A 14,237-nucleotide genomic window follows, 5' to 3' on the forward strand; every position below is an offset into this window, starting at 1 on the left:
CTGCCTGAAATTTCCTTGCTGATTCCAGAGCAGGCGAAGCAGCCAGAGATCAACTGGTCAGTAGTTATACTCACTATGGTTCGGTCAATAGTATGCAGGTAGTAAGAAACTGGTTTCCCGGTCCATGACACAGACCCTTTCAGTGGTGATAGCTCCACAACTCTCATTATAGTGCCAATATCTAGAGGAAGAAAGTCAAGTTAGGGAGCCTGAGCTTGCTCTGTTTGCCACTTAGTTCTATCCAGCTGAAAGTAGCCCTGCAATGGTAAAAGCATGCTCACAACAAAACTCTAAGCTTCACATACAGAAAGCAATGGCCTAAAAGAAAGTGCTGCAGTGAGTTTAAAAAGCAGTTCCTTGTTCTCTTGTTGATCTAGTTTTTATTTGCTCAGGAATAGCCATTCTAGAGTAAAATGATGTGCTAGTGCAACTTTTTAAACAACGCGACATTCCCGTGTCTATTTTCATCTGTTATAACAGGCAGGATTTAATTAGATAGGACCAGTTCAGAATCTTGTTAGATCCAACCCATGTAAACTGTAACTGCACTAAATTTGGATTGAAGACAAATATGTTTTAAATTTGCTTTCTTGCCTGTATTTGTTTTGTTCCCTAAAATTAATAGGTATGGGATGTGCCTAAGTATTTCCATAACCACTGAACACTAAAGTGGCATGACTACAAGAAATTATGGCACATTTCTAATTAAAGGGAAAATAATTACCCAGAGGAGTCAAAAAGCAAGGTTTAGGATTCAGCAACTTCAGTTGCTATTTTAACCACATTTTAATACTTGCTTTTGTTTGTCCAACTCTTCCCACATTTCTATTTCTTTTTCCAGGTGATACAACTAAGACAAAATTGGTATATTGATAAAAAAAGGTTGACTCCTTTCTCAAGGGTTATCATTTCCACTATATATTTAAATTTATTTAATTATTCATATATCAGATGAAAACATGAGACACACTCAGGCACAAAAAAAAAAAAGACAAGCTGAATTAAAGTATTACAGAAAGCCTTCTAAGGCAGCAGCATGAAGGTAGCACAGCAGAGTGAATCACCTTCTCTGCATGTGAGGGACATGCACATTTTATGCCACAAGCTCTAAGTGGATGACATTTCCCTGGAAGCATCATTTACAACAATCCATTAAGACTGAAACAAGCCCCAGGCCTAGAGCAGCCCACGCAAATTCATTTGATATTGGTATTTCCCAGATAAAGTATAGCCACAGAATGGGATTAGGATCTAAAACTGATTTCCATTATTTTCCCCCATTGTTTGGGACAGACATCGGTAATTTCTTTTCAGATTTTTTTTTCTTGAATCCTTGTCAGAGCTTCCTATTAGCAGAAGCTATTACCTATTCTTTTGCTAAGCAATCTGACACACACAAACCTTAATTAGCTCTTTCTATATAATTTTGGTATCAATGTTCACATCAAGCATTAAGTAACAGTATATAAAACTTCAGCAATCATGAAGGTTGAAACAGAGTAAGGAGCTGGCCCAACTGACAGTCATAATTAGGCTGTTTATCGGGGGGGGGGGGGGGTGTATATTGGCCACTTAGTCTCCTCACTACTCTTTTAATAACTGCAGTCTGCCAAACCTATGAAAGAGGGAGATAAGACGGTCAGAAGCCAGAAAAGAAAAGGCTTGATAAGCCAAAGAAAAAAAAAATTATTTACATGGGCAGATCTCCTAAGGGAAACCACCAAAGTACCTTCCCCTATTTCACCTAGTTCTAGTGTGCTATAAAAGAGGAAGCAGACTTCGCTTAGGTGCTCTTTGCCTTATTAGCAAAATGGCAGGTGGATCTCAGCTCTCTGGAGGTTTGAGGACCTCCAGCAGCACACATCAGCTGTGTTTTATTTTCATGTACATATCTACAAAAGATTGGCAACCAAGGATCAAATGGTTAGTCAGGTTCCAAACAACCAGATGCCACAGAAAAGATTATCAAAGAGGAATAAAATGGCACTTTTGGGTGCCCAATGCTCAGGACGTTCACAACAACTCAAGCTCAGTAAAAATAACTCACAATGGCACTATTTCAGTTAAATGTCTTAATGACAGTCTTCAAATTACTGTTCTTGAAAAGCAGTTTACCATAAGCGTCAGGCCAAAACCAGAAAAGAGAACTTGAGAGTTGTAACTCTGTACGTTACTGGCCGTGTTTGTACAAGGAGGGGAATAAATTGTTTTTGAAATCTAGAAAATGTTGTGCTCTGGACACAGTAAATGCACGTAAAACCTGACTTGGATCATTCTACTGCTTGCAAAGCTTTCAACAGTAAAAACTGAAAAAAGTCAGACGCAAAACCAACAATACAGAGTGTTAGTAATCTCAGAACCTCATTAAATTGCAGTTCACATACTTGCAGAGGATAGCATTGGCAAATATCAAGTCTACTATGATCAGAAGGAAAGAAAAAACAAACTCTGTTGGCAGTAAAACAGACACAGCAACTGGGCTTTTATGGGATGGGTCTGTTTGACCAGTTCACAGAGCAGAGGATGAGGCATTCCAAAGTTGAGCAGTTCAGCATCTAAGACTTTTAAATCACAACTGGTGGGATTTACCTGTCCAAATTTAGACAGATATGATACAAGGAACTTGCATGCAAGCTAGGCACTGTAGCTCTTTGTAGTTAATGAAGAAATGAATCACACCCTTGAAACACCTTATTTCTCTTCAGCTATAAAAGACAGCTACAAAAGCCCAGGAAGAGGGGAAACACCAATGTGAGAGACACCTAAAGCTATCAGGATGAACCTCATAAAATAGAGCTCTTCTTAAAAGACATTTCGCTTTGGCACATGTGCTATGATAATATACAGCATTTTTCTACTTACTTAACTCTTTAAAAAGCAACAAAAACCCACGTGTGCAGGTAACAAATATGGCATAATTGTAGTGAACAATAATAAAAAGGGCATTCCTACCGCTCAAGTTTCGACTGTTAATTCTAAAATTTAGAGGTGCAAAAGGTTTTGAGGACACAATTCTCCCACCTAGAAAAAGAAAAAAAAAAAAAAGCAAAGTCAGTTTCTACTGTTTTTTAAAAATGACCAGTTTTTAAATATAAATTAATATAGAGTCCAAAAGACCAGCTCTACTGAAACTATCACTACTGTATCATTACCGAAAAAAATGTTACTTAAAGCTCATACTAACAGCATCCAGAGAAGTCAGTATGATAGTCCTGTTAGGTAGCCATGTCACTTAGAAGTGATAGATCTTAAAAACACTTTAAAAAAGGAACACATTATTTCTCAGTGGCAATCTACAGAATATTCAGTTAGGAACAATGTTATCTTACTCCAGTTACAGTCTGTAAAACCTAAGACTGAACACTTTTATTGTTTGTTTTTTCATTCAAATGCACCAGACTGAGCATGTGCTGAAACAGAACCAGGAAGAAGATTCGGGTTTCTAAGTTTTGTGAAGAGATCTTGAACGTTCCCCACCTTGCCACTTTTCCCAAGCCACTACTGCTTAACAAAAATTTAAAAGTCACTAAAGTTAAATAAGACATTAGGTTTCGGGGTTTTATGGTTTTCATCGGAGCCCAAAAGTCACATTATTTACTTCCGCACAAAGCTGTCCTATGGGAAGCCACAGCTTCTTCGTTCATTCCACGCTTTTTTTTTTTTTAAGAAATATTTATTTTTCTAACTTCTGCCATAACCAAATACATTTGTTACTCATCCAAGTGGTTAAGAGAAAAGAAAAAGACTCTAAACTACCTCAGGCATTAAGGGCTGCAGTGGCATTACTGGACATCCCCGGTCACTGGTGCCTGCAAGGCAACTTCTCAAGAAGCACACAAGACATCACCAGTGACACTGTCCCCATTTTAATGCTAATTAGTTAATACCCAGTACTAAGTGTGACAATTTTAAATAGGAGAATCCAGTAATTGAATTCAGTATGCAATTATGGAAACTGGATGCACAAAGCCAAGCCTGTGTGGCTTTGCAGTCTCCATGGCTGGGTGTCCTCTACCCACCACTGGTGCCAAGTGTCTGAACACAGGAGCCCCACAGCCAGGAACTTTGTTGGTCCCCACAACAGATGAGCAAGGACCAGTCGCTCCTCCTGCCACACAGAGCACTGGAAAAGGTCTTCATGTGCAGAGCCACCTTCAGGGAGTCACATAGATTGGTGATTCATATGAAGATAGGACATAAAAAGCCCAAAAAATCACCATCACAGTGCAGACGTTCATCCATACGGCACAGAACGAAACCACCAACCTGGCTCCCGATGGCCATAACTAAGCTGTTACTGCCACCAGCTCCCACAGCAGCAGGAAACCAAGGGAAAAAGTTTTGAAGTTCGATTTGTTACCTTCCTTCATGTTCGCAAATCGCTCCTTCAGTTGGTGATCCACCTCAGGACCAAAGGCAAAATTATTCACAAAAATAACACTGCAAGACAATGGTGTAGTTAATAAACAGGAACAGGCACATGGCATCCAAACATACATGCACAACTATCTCTCACCGCCTGCTAGCCACTGGCACTTACAGCATTTACAGGCACTTGTGAAACCAAAACACACTGCATGTTCCTGACTATACAGCTACTTTCATCTAATGAAGTGTTTTCTCCTGGCATCATTACACAAAACAGTACCTAAACCTCAACACCCACAAATACTGACCAAATAATTACATTAAAAAAAAATGTAAAGGCAGCCTGCTCTGACAGTTCCTCTCAGCATACAGCTGGCTTTTGCACCACAAGCTTATTAATTACATCAGCAAGTTTCAACACAGAAACAATGTGCAAAATATTTTCACTCCTCTCCCATGGTGAGAGCAAACATCAACACAACAACTACCAACACATTCACCACACATAGAAAACAATCCTCCAGCACAACAAATAGACATTTCATCTTATTACTTACTCATATGCATTTAAAATATCACACTAAAACATCACAGCTTCTCTTCTAGCTCTAAATTCTCCCATAAAGCAAAGGGGAGGTTTACATTTCCCAGCACAAATTTCCCTGCCCTAAACCCAGCACTTCACCCTAAGCCCCAACAGAAGAGTTGCACTTTTGTGTCTGGGTTAAGAAATCCAATGTGCGTGTGTGTGTGTGTGTGTTCCTGAAAACATCACTCACATGGAAACACAGACACCTGCACGTAGGTAGAATCATACAAACAGCATTTGGGAAAGAAGCAGAACACATCACAGATTCAAAAAGAAAAAAGAAAAATTAAAAAAAAAAAACACCTTATTTTTGAGAGCCACATAGTCTGGCTTTGATCTAAACGTCCCTGATACCTGCTCCCTACCAGCCTGCGGTAAGGGTCCTCAACATCCCCCAGAAGCCATGAGCACCCTGCATGCATACGCTGTGAAGGCTGTGCTGCCATGTTGTTCCAGCATGAAGAATCGATTTATTTGCCAGAGATCTGCTTGAAACCCTCCCCTCTTAGTGCCTCTACACATGAAACATGCTCACCAAGGACAATGAGTTTAAGAGCAGCAGCCAAAGTTACTAAAAACTGCAGATAAAAAAAAATATACTCAAATATATGTATGTCCAATATATATATAATCTCTTGCTACTCCTTGCTCCTGGAAACTTGGGAAACCCTGCCTGGCAAGTCAAGGCTCACAGGGGTTTCTTCCTCCTCCTTCCCACCACATGCCAAAAAAGAGGCCTTGCAGAACAGCCAAGCATATTAATGTGACTAGAAAATATCCAGGAAAGGAAGGGAAAAAGTTTTCCAGATATATTTCTTAATGTTCATTCTGGCACGATGTTGTGTGCTCACATGACAGAACCACAGGAGGCCCCAGTCCACCTTGATTTCAGCCCTCTTTTCAGCACACAGTGCTGAGTCCCAGTTATTTTCTGGAATACTGAACACTCACAGCAGTGAGGAGCTGGGCATCCTTTCCTCCAGAGCCCAGCCACTGGCTCACGGGAAGGGCAGTCCTCAGCTCACCAAGATGGGATGGCTCCAGTCTGAATGCATCAGTCTGCAGCCTCGCTAGAGAGCAGATGCCGAACAGTTGGCACTCTCGGGACAAACGCAAACACCTAACGTTTGTGAGCAAAAAGCTACTTCTTGAATTTCTGTATCAGACAGCAACGTGGCTGAGGATCAATATGCATACATTTAGCCGCATACCAGACAAAATAAACATCTACCAGCAGTTCCCTACACTTCAGCTAAACATAAAGGAAAAAATATTTTATTTTTTTTCCAGGGAAAGTTGCACAGAGACCAGAGGAGCATGCATTTGGAGTAGTGAACAACAAAGGAAAACCACACTGTGCTGCAAGGCTGGGACAAAGTCTGTCCACAAATTAAAAGGCAGCTCCAGAAGTTTAATGGAGGTACATAATAATGCAGAAGTCAGTCTGGCAGACGCCTTCTTGATGGAGCACTCTTAAAGCAGTGTCTTGGAAGCAATCCCTAGATTGCCACAACCCTGAAGACTTTCAGAGAGCTGACAACTGCCTTCCATACCCCCACATAATAGGATGGCCTGGAAGGTCACGTTAAAACAAGACTTCTTTCTGTCCATAAGGTGGAAAAGAATATAAAGCCTTTAAAAATTCCCTTTTCTTTACCAGCAAAAATGAGTGTAACCCTCCATACATACATGTATCTTCACAGAAATAAATATTCAAGACAATCAGCTTCAATGAATTCCCAGTTTAAGCTGGAACAGACACACATGGCTTTTGTTGTTTTTTTTTATGGAAAGTGAACCTAGCTGTGTGTACCAACAGCCAAAATAACTAGTATTTTGCCAGAACTCTAAAATCAAACTTGAAGGGTACGCAAAACAAGCAGGGGTCTATTCTTCTCTGTACAACCGGAATTTATCTTGGATACACCCATGTATGTAATATCATGGGACATACATTTAAATCCATTCTTCAAGTCAGAAAACAGTATCCAAAGAGGCCAGTATAGGAGTTGGCAGATAGGCTTTTGGTATTTGCTATGGAAATTCTATATAAAAAGCTGGCCAGCCTCCCAATTTCCATTATCCAGACTCCCAAATATTCAGTTCATAAAGCGGCATTCAATTGCTGTACTGTACCTTGTGTTTGCAATTCTCTCTCTCCATTCTTCTGAGAGGAAGTCACCTCTTTCCAGCTTAAAAAAAAAAAGACAGAAACACAAAAACCACACACACGAGAGTTAACATTGTTCCTTTCTGCTACACGTCCCTTTTTGGCCAAGCACGCACACTGCGTTAGCCCAGCAGCACTGCTGCAAGCAAGGCCTCAGGAAGCCCAGCGGAGGCGCCGGGGGACACAGTTCCCATGGCCTGCTCTCCGCTCCCACCCTCCACTGGGGAAGGGTCCCCAGGCACCAGCGATGCCTCACGAGCGCCATGCTCCATGTGGAGAAGGCAGCAAAGCCCCGTGCTAGCAATGGCCAGCCAACACCATCTCCGATCCCCACAGATCAGGAGCAAGGTGGACCCGAAGCTGAGGCCGGGAACACTGACAGCAGCGTCAGGCTCTTGCTGCAACTGGCATGTGAGCACCTGGCTCATCAGGGGTGCTCAGCACACACCTCGAATGCTTCTGACACATTCAAGTTGGAAGTCAGATAATGCAAAGGCAGTATTTGAAAAGAACTGTCGTTATCACTTCAGTGACGTACACAACACCTCGCTGATGGAACCACATCAAGTCCCAGGTTAATACCCACAGCTACGCGGGTTTTCTGCATGTTAACGTTTTTGCGGTTATACTTTTGAAACAAGAGAGGAATCTGATGGGACAAGCTGCTCTGCTGTGCCACGAGTAAGGCAGAGTGGAGGTTGGGGGAGGAAGATAAGAGGGACAGAGAAAGTAATATGCAGCTACATAATTAATGACTGGGACATACTTTGAAGGGGCAAGTAAGACGATGGCTTGTATTTCAACCTCACGAACATCAAAGCAACGACAGTGACTGCTTAGCATCATTTCTCTGCACATACTCCTTTGTATGGAAAGAAGTGAACATTTTGCTTATCACTAAACTGGAATAAAATCTGGCATCTGACACAGAAGTGCCTGCACTGCAATGCAGGCTCACTCAAGCTGCTTCCAAGCCTTGCCAGCTAAGCCAGGGGACCCAGGTGAATGAAGCGCCAGAGCCTGCTGTCTTCTGCCGCTGCTTTCCCTCCCCAGCAAAGCAATCTGACTCAGAGCCACAGAAACAATGACAAATGGAGGCAAACCTGTCAGACCCACTGTGAAGGAGAAAGCCATCACTGCCAACAGAACTGGGTCTGCTTCTCAAGAGGGAAAGAGGAGGGGAAAAAAGCCCCAGTGCCCTGCTGCTACACACTGTACCAGAGGGCCAACAGAAGTGCACGTCAAGGGTTCTGGGGAAGAGATCGAGAACTCTGCAAAGAGCCTGAGCTCCCTGCCACCTGGCTACCTGCATCATCACATCTGCTTGAGGGGGAAACGCACTTTCTACTATCCCCACTACAGTGAAAGCAAAACACATGCTGGAGACTTAACTCAGAGATCCAACCTACTACAAGCAGTAAAAGTAAGGTGCTTCTAGACATTTTCAAAATCTCAGGCAAAAACTCACTGCAACCTCAGAACAGTTCTAAAGAGTATTATTTTTCTCACCTAATATACCGAAACATTACTACTGGGGCTCCGTATGCCCTACTTGTAAATTAACACCATCTCTAGATTGTTTTTAATGGATAATTGTCTTAGAATCTTATCTGTTCCTGTAGTAAATAACTTCCTTGTTGAGCAACCAAGACAGTAGCAAACCCACATGCAAGGTAACTATATTTTTTAACAATTTTTTTTTTTTTTTTTACAAGCCAGCTTCTACATTGCTGTCTTCCATGAAACAGTCAGTTTCTAATGTCTACACAAGATTTTCACACACTAAGAGGAGAAAGAAAATCACTTCTGAAATAATGAGGTGCGATTATAAAGCCACAGGCTAGCAAGGGAACAAAGAACCAGAGTAACACGAAACTATTTTGAAATACTAAGCTTCATATAAAGGTCTTGAAATCTAACCTAGGTGGTTGCAATACTTTATTTGGATCCAATTACACTATACATTTCTCTTACCTACGTGGTTTGGAAGGGAACAGTTGTAACCAAAATCTCCACACTTCACCTTGATAGAACACATCTGGAAGCTGCTTTGCCCCTCCACTTTTGCAAAATACAGAGATGTTAAAATTCAAATGAACCACAGCCCTGTTTAAACCAATCTATTTTTGTATTGTAATGCTACCCTAGCTCACACTTAGCCAATAGTTGAGGGAAAAACCTCACCAGGAAAAAATACTGGAGTACAGAAATAACCAGATGGTCAATTGTGGTTGGGAGAAAATTGGTTATTTTTCCCCTCTGGAAGCAAGACAGTGATTCCTGGGTCAGTGGTCTACTATATTCAAAACAGAGTACAAGAGCTTTCTGACTCAGTACTCCTGACAACCAGTTTCTTTACCTACTGTCCTTGGGGGGCAATGATCAACAAATGATGGCCTAAAAGGAAGAAACCAAGCCCCTTGGTATAAACTGGTATAGGAAATCCAACAAAAATTCCCCCCAAAATCCCTTTCAACTCTGCGGCTTACAAAAATTTTAAGAGTGAAACAGGAACTGGTAAGGAAATTTCAGCTAACTCACTCCTGACCAAGCGCAGCACTCACTACGCTGGTAGAAGAATGGCCAGGTCCATTACGGGCCTGTAGGGGCTGGCTGGCACGTCCATGTGGCACAGCACAGGCAGCAACGGGGATGCACTCAATCTCTTCCCACCAATGTCCCCACCCCCATCATGTTCCTCCTCTCTCTGAGAAACTTAATCTCCTTAGTGAATAATGAATGGAAGAGACCATCTGTAATGCAGATATTTTCATCTGATTAGACAATGCAGGAGACGTGCTTTATCTAAAAGGATAATTAGCTCACTGAAATCCGCTTCAGAGAGCTGCCAGCCTGCATTCTTTCTAAATTTAGAAGCCGAAACAGGTTTATATTCAGGTTTTTCAAATGGGTAAATTTGCTCTAGAGACTGCAGAAAGACGTTCAACGGTGTCTGATTCCCGTAACTCAAAGATGACCGGCAGGGCAGCGCGCCGGGAGGCACGCTCCAGCGGGCTCGTGTTCCCCGTGTAGCAGAGCAGCAGTTTATGGAGGTCAAGCCCTTCTTCCACGGAGGAGGGCTTCGTTCTCACCCAGCACCAGGCCAGGAGTCTCTCTGGTAACGCTCCGACTGGCTACACAAAGCCATAAATTCACACACAGAACGCCTCATTCCAGCAGCCTCCGTGCAAACACTTGGCTCACAAAAAGCAGTCAATTCTGCCTGGAAAAGTACACATGGTTATTTTTAGGTTCCTGTTCTTTTCAAAAATAACTGGAGGCATGAATCCAAACCTCCAAAATGTGGCATCATTTCAAAGCCACAGGGGACGTTTGGAGGGCTTTTCAAATACCAAAACATCAAGTTTCCCACTGAAATAGGGCATTCAGAAGCATCTGGGACAATCAGTTATCTTGCCTTCTCCTTAGCTGCAACTCATTGCTAAGCAGCAGAATTTTTTAAGTCCAGGTGATGTGACTTATCCCCAGAAACCAGCAGCTGGTATCAGGCAACAAGAGACAATGCTACTCTTGCACAAATCCCTCTGCTTTTGCTCAGAACAGAGACTTCCAAGCAGGACGGGGCACCCTGAACTCTACCAGAGAGAAGTCTGCAGGTCTGCTGATGCCAAGCTTCTACTCACTTTCATACAGCAAACGTTACCTCTTACCACAGGGCTGAATCACAGAGAATCTTCAGCATTAGGAGCTTCTGGGGTTTTCCCTCAGATGGTCTCAGAGGTACTAGTCTAACCAAATCCTAGGCTTTAGCAATGCTGACCCAGGTTTTCCTATGCTTATTTTGAAGAGTAGTAGATGATCTTCTACTAACAGAAACTCTTGTGAAACAAGGGAAGGCAATCTGTTGTAACAACCCACAGTAAACAAAACCAAAACAAGTCCTTGTCTTCAGCAGAAGGATGAGTCCACTGTGTGACTGCAGCTACCACCAGCTTTGCTTGCCCTGAGCTGCTCTGATAACCAGCAAAGCAGTGCAGCGGGCACTAAGGGACACAGACTGAAGACTTACTTCAAGGGTACCCTGGGAAGAACACTCTTGGCTATGCAGCAATCAGCATTGTGCCCCAGATACCTGGAGATGGCTCTGATTTTGGATCCACGTGAGGATATTTACAGTTAGAAACCATGAAAACCCATCTGTCTCTTAATTGCACTACCGCTTTTTAATTTGATGACTGCACATGTGCAAAAATTCCCCAAGACAGACTCTCTAATTATCTAGGCCTAATGACCTTCGAAAAACCTCCGGTTTCCTTCACACAACAGTTTTCTTGAAAAGAATGGGGTGAAGCTAATCTTGGAAACTTCTCAGTACCATGGGAAAAGAAATGAGAAGATAAGGGGAGTTGAAACACAGTGAAATGTGTTGAAGTGGGACACCAGCATAATGCACAAAAGTACAAATTCCCTCCAAATATGACAGAAGAGACCAGCAAAGAATATTATTTCTAACTGATCAGGAATCAGACATCAGGAAAGCAGAGGAGCAACTGAAACTAAACAATAGCACAAGGATGCAAATATTTATAGCAAGTTGAAACATTTACACTGAATGAAAAAAGAAACAATCCTAGCAGAAAGTTACTCCAATTATTTTTTTCCCCAGTTAGTTAATGAGACTGAACAGCCTGTCATTTAAAATGAAATTCAGTCCATTTACTAACAGGATTATGAGCTATGATTACCTACACTAGCTGGAGATCAGGAGACTTCCCAAGTCAATGTATGATGAGCAATCTTTCCCCCACGCCTCCTGCCCAGAATGGATATTCACACTCTAAAGCTGCAGTGATAACCTATTAATAGCAGCTGTAGCTCAGCAGGAGCCAACGCGCCTCAGGACACTTTGGCAGTAGCCAAGTTTAACATGCAATTATCATCTGAAAGTGATGATGCAAAACGGATTTATTTATTTATTTAACTCAACAGATCTGCATATATATGACTCTGCATATTGCACGTAGAAAGACTCAAAAGAGACTTTTTTCTACCATACATTTACCATTGTGGACAAAACACAATGGAGATATAGACTGACAATCAGGGTTTATTTTAAATATCATCACTGGATCTTGCACATCAGACTTCATGTGTCCAAGCTCAAAATCCAAACAAGCATATTCCAGGAGGGAAAACAAGGAAGCGAACGCAATGGTTGTAGATCTGATAAAGGGCAACAAACCATAACCTCACCAAAACAATGTTAGTTAGAAGACAACACTTGTTGTCTTCTTGTTGAAGACAATCAACAGATCACTTTTCAGAGATAAATAAAAAATCTATTTGCATTAGAAACCTAAAATAATCTAGACTTTTGGCTGTTAAAAAAAAAAAAGCTACAGGCCCAAGTCCAGGATTTATTGCTGCCTTATGTACCACAATTTTTACTTTTACAGCAAGACAGCTGTTACATGCATGAAGTCAAAATCACCATCCACATTATTCAGACAAAGCAGCAGGTGGGATCTGAGGCTTCTTCCCATTGAACTTCTGCCAAGCTTTCCTCCTCCAAGCTTTATTCCTCTCTCTCTTTTTTATATATATATATATATATGTTTATGACTACCTAAAACACTAGAGTAGAATCCACAAGTTAAATGAGTTAAATGTTGCTGATCACAGACTATTTCAATCTGTGTTTATTCTGTCTCCTACATTTGGAATTTTGGGACGCCACTAAACATTTAGCTGATGAAGTTGCTTTCTGGAAAAATCAAGATACCCGGCTTCTAATTCCACACCTCCTATTATCTTTTATCTGCATTATGACACAAGTTTGTTCTTTGTTTAATAATAGTCTCCTAAAGAAGATGCTGCCTAAGAACTGATTAAAAAAACATACTGTTTGGCAAGAAAACACAAACGTAAACCTGAGATGTTTGACAAAATCTGTCTTTAAGCATCACTATGACAAAGTGATAGGAAACCAAACTTCATTAAGTCAGAAAGTGCTGCAAGAATCCAACACTTTGAGTATGCAGTCTGCTTTTCTGGAAAGAGAAATTTTATTCTAAACATTTTTCAGAAAAGAGTTATAAGAGTCAAAGAACCTAGCAAAAAATAAATAGCTTTGTTTCCATATAGTACCAGATTCTGTCACTTGGAATGCACAATATGGAAATGCTTGCTGCCTAAGGCAATCAATATGCTTTCAATATTTTAGTCCAAGTTCTCCTATTCTTTAAATTGCACAGCTCATAAGCAGAGTGTCTTCAGTAACAGTTCCTTTCATGTAATGCCAGCTGGGTGACACAATGGAAAAATGCCATATGGCCACTTCATGAAAAGTAAAGCATTCACTGTGTTTCCACAGCAGGAAAGAGTTAGCAGCCTGATATCAATCCTGCTACAAACTAGTCCCACAGCAAGCCCAGCATCCTTCTGAAGAAGCTCATGCTACACAGTGAAGGCATTTCTGGAAGAAAGCTCACTGAGGCAGATGGCACTGTCACCTTCACCAGCCTCTTTCCCAAGGGGAGGGTTGCAGCATCCTTCATCACACGACAAGCCCTTTAAAAAGGGCTCACGATCCCAGCAGAGCCACAGAAGACTGTGAAATAAAGGCTCGCTCATCAACAACCTGCCACTTGATCACACACTGCTGGAGCTCTGAAAGTCGTGTGGTTGAAACCATTCCATTACCGGAATACACAGCAATAATGGCTCTGCACAAAGGAAAATGGAGAAGTTGTTTCTCAAATGCAGGAATGCACCTCAGCTGCAGTACACATTGCTAGCAGCAACTTCTGAGCAGGAAGGAGTGCCCCAATGTCTCTGAGTGATGAGGGAACAGCCCTGATCCATCCAACCTTTTTCCTGAACATAGGGAAGCAGCAGGAGAAGCATATACACAAGTATTTTCAGAACTCCTAGCGGGTCACTATTGCACTATGACTATGTACATGTCCTCACAGGCAAGTGATTGGCTAGAGAGCAATTTTTTAATGACAGGAAGAGAGAGAAAAGGAAAAAGGGAAGGAACAGCACAGAACAGTGTATGGTTCTACACACGCTTAGAAGTGTAATTCCAGAGTGAAAAACACATCCACAATGATTAAGTATTATTCAGAGGAAGTGGAAAGTTGTTCC

The 14,237-nt window shown here is 41.7% G+C and overlaps 1 protein-coding gene across 6 annotated transcripts in view; it reads right to left on the minus strand.

Moving 5' to 3' along the window:
• The window catches only part of DOT1L (DOT1 like histone lysine methyltransferase), a 71,862-nt gene that overhangs the window by 27,779 nt on the left and 29,846 nt on the right, over positions 1-14,237 (minus strand). For all 6 annotated transcript variants that reach the window (XM_068661522.1, XM_068661521.1, XM_068661524.1 and 3 more), the window contains exons 8-11: positions 7,094-7,149; positions 4,361-4,440; positions 2,953-3,021; positions 75-181 (exon numbers count right to left, since the gene is read on the minus strand). In XM_068661522.1, coding sequence (XP_068517623.1) covers positions 75-181; positions 2,953-3,021; positions 4,361-4,440; positions 7,094-7,149 — 312 coding nt within the window. The remainder of the gene's footprint in view (positions 1-74; positions 182-2,952; positions 3,022-4,360; positions 4,441-7,093; positions 7,150-14,237) is intronic.

This window comes from Anas acuta, chromosome 26, assembly GCF_963932015.1.
Source record: "Anas acuta chromosome 26, bAnaAcu1.1, whole genome shotgun sequence".
Classification (NCBI taxonomy): domain Eukaryota; kingdom Metazoa; phylum Chordata; class Aves; order Anseriformes; family Anatidae; genus Anas; species Anas acuta.